At 53.5% G+C, this 3,914-nt stretch overlaps 1 gene segment (V, D, J or C); it reads right to left on the minus strand.

The window, feature by feature from the left end:
* Positions 1-582: 582 nt before the first annotated feature.
* Positions 583-3,561, minus strand: LOC119064877 (probable non-functional immunoglobulin lambda variable 11-55). The segment is given in 2 exon segments: positions 583-1,541; positions 3,456-3,561. Coding segments are annotated over 2 exon segments (516 nt in total).
* Between the last annotated feature and the right edge of the window lie 353 nt (positions 3,562-3,914).

Consider the following 3,914-nt stretch of genomic DNA (forward strand, 5'->3'; position numbering starts at 1 on the left):
TCCAGTTAAAAGCCACTCTGAGGGTGGTGTTGGGGTTTTGGTCAAGACCTGCTACACAGGCTTCACCCCCACATTCTCCAGGGATCCCCTGAACCATTCACTGCTCCAGCTGGGAGACTGAGGAAGGCAGAAAAGGGTTCTGACAATGTTTTTGTAAATTAAAAACCCAAAAGGTGTTTCTAATCATATGGAGCAGTAAAGATGTCAAAGCTACTCTTTATCCAGTGTCTCCCAGCATTACTAAGGGGGCGGGAATCCTGTGATACTGGACGCAAGCTCATCACCACATGATCCGTGTCAGTTGCTGCCAACACAGTGTCTCCAAGACAAGAAAGGTACCTCCCATCCTCAGAAAGGCTCAGCTGGTACCAGCTTCCCAAAGTCAGAATCCAGAGGTGTGATCATCCTCATTTGGCACCACCTACAAATGCAAACTCCCCAATGTCCTGGGATGCCGCCCAATGAGGCTTTATTGGAGAAATTTGCAGCAGTGGGTTCTGCAGATCCACAGTCCTGCTAAGCTCTCTCGAGCCTTGTGAGTAGCAGGTGGCACAAGATGATGCTCCACCAACTGAGCCACCTGGGCAGGACCTGAGGCAGCCTTTGGCTGATGTCCTGGTGAGCACAGAGAGGTCACACACAATCATATTCCAGTGTGGATGACACTCTGTTAGCTCAGAATCTCTGGAGCTGGAGAAACCTGCTTCCCCTGAGACCCAGGAGGAGAGACGCGGTCCCAGAAACAGGCCGCAGTGGGCGCAGGCAGACGGAATGGGAACTCACTCTCTCATGGGGGCAGCAGTGTCCCGGGAGGTGCACCTGGGACACGCTCAACCCCATGATGCACCAGAAGCCTGCAGCCCACACACGCCTTTGATTAAGGCCCATACCTGGTGAGCACAGGTGAGTTCAACCCCCTCCTTCCTTGTCTATCATGCCCCTGTAGGATTACGCAGCCCTGAGACCTAACTTAGGCCTGTGTAGACATGAGCAGGCTGAAAAGATATTAACAATGGAAAAATAAAATTTTTAACTACGGACAATAGGAAAATAGTTGTGCAGACATGGGTATTAGGAAAAGAGTTGCTCACTGAAAAGTGACAACAAATGCCACCTGAGTTCGACTTGGTCCCAGGCAGATAAGCAGTGACAACCACAGGCAGAAAGAGCACAGGGAGGTTTCTGTCTCACTTCCCCATGACTCTGGAGCACCGTGTAAGTATCACTGCTGTCCCATGCAGCACAGTAATAGTCGGCCTCGTCCTCAGGCTGCAGCCCCGAGATGACCAAATGTGCTGCGTTGGCTGAGGTGTCTTTGGATCCAGAGACTCGACTGGGGACCCCAGGTCCCAACTTGTTGTTCGAGTCTGAGTAGTAGTACAGAAAATACCTGGGAGCGCTCCCTGGCTTCTGCTGGTACCAGTACATGTATTTACTACCAACACTGAGGTCTCTGCTGAGGGTGCAGGTGAGTCTGGCAGTGGCTCCAGGAGATGCAGACACAGAGGGCGGCTGAGTCAGCACAGACTGGGAGAGGGAACCTGCAGAAACAGACAAGATGGATTCAACAGAAGGTCAGGGTGCAGGTGCTGTGGGTCTCTGGGTCCCGTCCCTACCTGTGCAGTGACAGAGCAACACCAGGAGCACAGGGGCCCAGGCCATGGTGAGCAGGCTGCTCCTCAGTCCACACAGCTGGGGCTGGGCTTCCCAGGCCCCTCTTATCCCCTCCCAGCTGGCCCCATGGAGGAGGGGCTGCTTATGCAAATGAGTCCCCATCCCCTGCCTCTTTCCCAGGTTCCCCCACAGGGTGTGAGCTCTTGCTGTGGGAAGCCAGACTGACACATTCATTTCCCCCTGCGTAAGTCTGGGAGTAAGTTTTCTTGGGAGCACATGGAAGGCCATGTGCATGGAGCTGATACGGGTCCAGAGAAGACAGTCCCCATACTGTCCTCACAGGAATCGAAGTGTCCAGCACTGAGGTCTCCTGTCACTGGAGGGCTGCCTAGCCAGGAGCTCCTGTTTGGCAGAGATGGTCTCATGGCGCCCTCTGCTGGTCCCCAGCTAAACTGCTCCTCTTTCACGTTGATCCCAAGTCTAGTTTTTACCGTCTGCTTGGCTCCTGTGTTTCCAGCACATTACAGTCATTGGTACAGGGGTCAAGAGTCATCCTTACAGGGAATGATGCAGGCGCAATCCTGGTGTGACCACCATGGATTTGGGCACACATGTCAGACCCAGGAGAGCCTGACAACTGCCTTAGTGTGAGGTCACGTCAGGAAAGAGAGCAGAATGGATATGGGACTGAGGCCAGGCCACAGCCCTGATCACTGCAGCAGGAGGACCCTGGGACCCTGCAGCAGAGGAGGGGGGCTCCAGAGGATTCCTTGAGCCTCAGGGCTTTCCGATGTCTCCCACAGGAGTCAACTGGGAAGACAGTAGCCGTCTTACAAAGCCTGCCCCCCAAGCATGTACCTAGGGCAAGGCATGAATTATCCCCATGTTTGCAGGAGCCCATGTTAGGAGGAGGGCACAGCCCCTGTCCTGTGGGTGGGACACAGCAGCACAGGCCCTGGTGGTGGCCCTGGAAGTGCACCACTCAGACCTCCTTCCCAGAGACCCTGCAGGGCAGCAGAGGCCACCTGCAGTGCCACAGCCTCATTGTGGTTCCAGGCCAAGAGGGGCAGCTGAGAGCACAGGGATCAGCCTTTCCTGCTGGAAGCAGTGTCCTCTAAGGGCCCCCACCTGCAGGAGACTTGCAGGCACTCAGCCTGCCTGAGCCCTTCCCAGACCTGGGCTGTGGTCGGAGCTCTTCCTGCCCCATCCCTCCTTCTCTCCCCTTCCCGGGAGCAGCCCTGTCCATGATGGCTCTCCCTCCTCCATCCCTTCCAGTCTTGCCTTCACTGGAGTTCTCACCTGCAAAGTCACTTCTCCACTCATTTTTTGTCCTTTACCTCTCAGATTGCACAGTAAAGAAATTCCAGGTCAGAGACAAAAGCAATCCACTAGAAAAATATGGATCTTTTGTTCATCGATATAGTGAGTCAATGCGTTTATTCATTTATTCAGTTAAAAGTATATACTTTAAAAATTGACTTACTGCATTAATGTATATGTACACATATTTGTATGCAGGTACACACATATTTATTACATATGCATATATTTATGAATATGTACAGATAAGTGTACACATTCATGTTCACACAAAATGTTTTCATTTAATACCACAGGCCCAGCACTGATGTGCTGTCTCTTCCACAAACTCCTTTCAGATCAGGTTCAAGTCCAGAGCAGTGACTGTACTTGGAGGCCTGTTTCTCCTGTGCAGGACCAGGTTCTCTCCTTGTATGCGATTCTTCCCTGGTGGCCTGAGACACCATGGTAAAGTTTATCAAGATTCTGGGCAAAAAAGGGTAATATTGGAGGATTCCCAGGTGTCCCACGTCCATCCCTACCTGTGCAGTGAGAGAGGAGTACGAGGAGGAGAGGGGTCCAGGCCATGGTGCTCACAGCCCCTGAGCCCACAGTGGGGCTGGGCTGCCCAGGCCTCCTTTTCTCCCCACCCTCTGCCAGGGGAGGGGCTGTCCATGCAAATGTGTGTCCACCCAGGGACTGCCCAGCCCCTCCCTGAGCCCTGGTGCTGGAGCTCAGCTCACACCCCAGACAGAGGGGGGTGGAGTTTGGTTTCACCCTTTGGGAGAACCAGGGGGAGGGGGGAAGCGCCTGCTCAGACCACACTAAGGTCCCTGTGTTGGAAGCTCTACGAGGTCAGAGTAAGAACAACTGCTGAGTCCCCATCTGGAAGCACAAACCACACACTCTGAGACCCAAGCTCCACTGAGTAAATAAATGGTCCTCAGTGAGCAGCTGAGAGGGGGGCTCAGGACAGTTGTACAGCCTCTCTTCCTGGTCAT

This window comes from Artibeus jamaicensis, unplaced genomic scaffold, assembly GCF_021234435.1.
Source record: "Artibeus jamaicensis isolate MK-2021 breed Jamaican fruit bat unplaced genomic scaffold, CSHL_Jam_final contig_1255, whole genome shotgun sequence".
In the NCBI taxonomy this organism is placed as follows: Eukaryota; Metazoa; Chordata; class Mammalia; order Chiroptera; family Phyllostomidae; genus Artibeus; species Artibeus jamaicensis.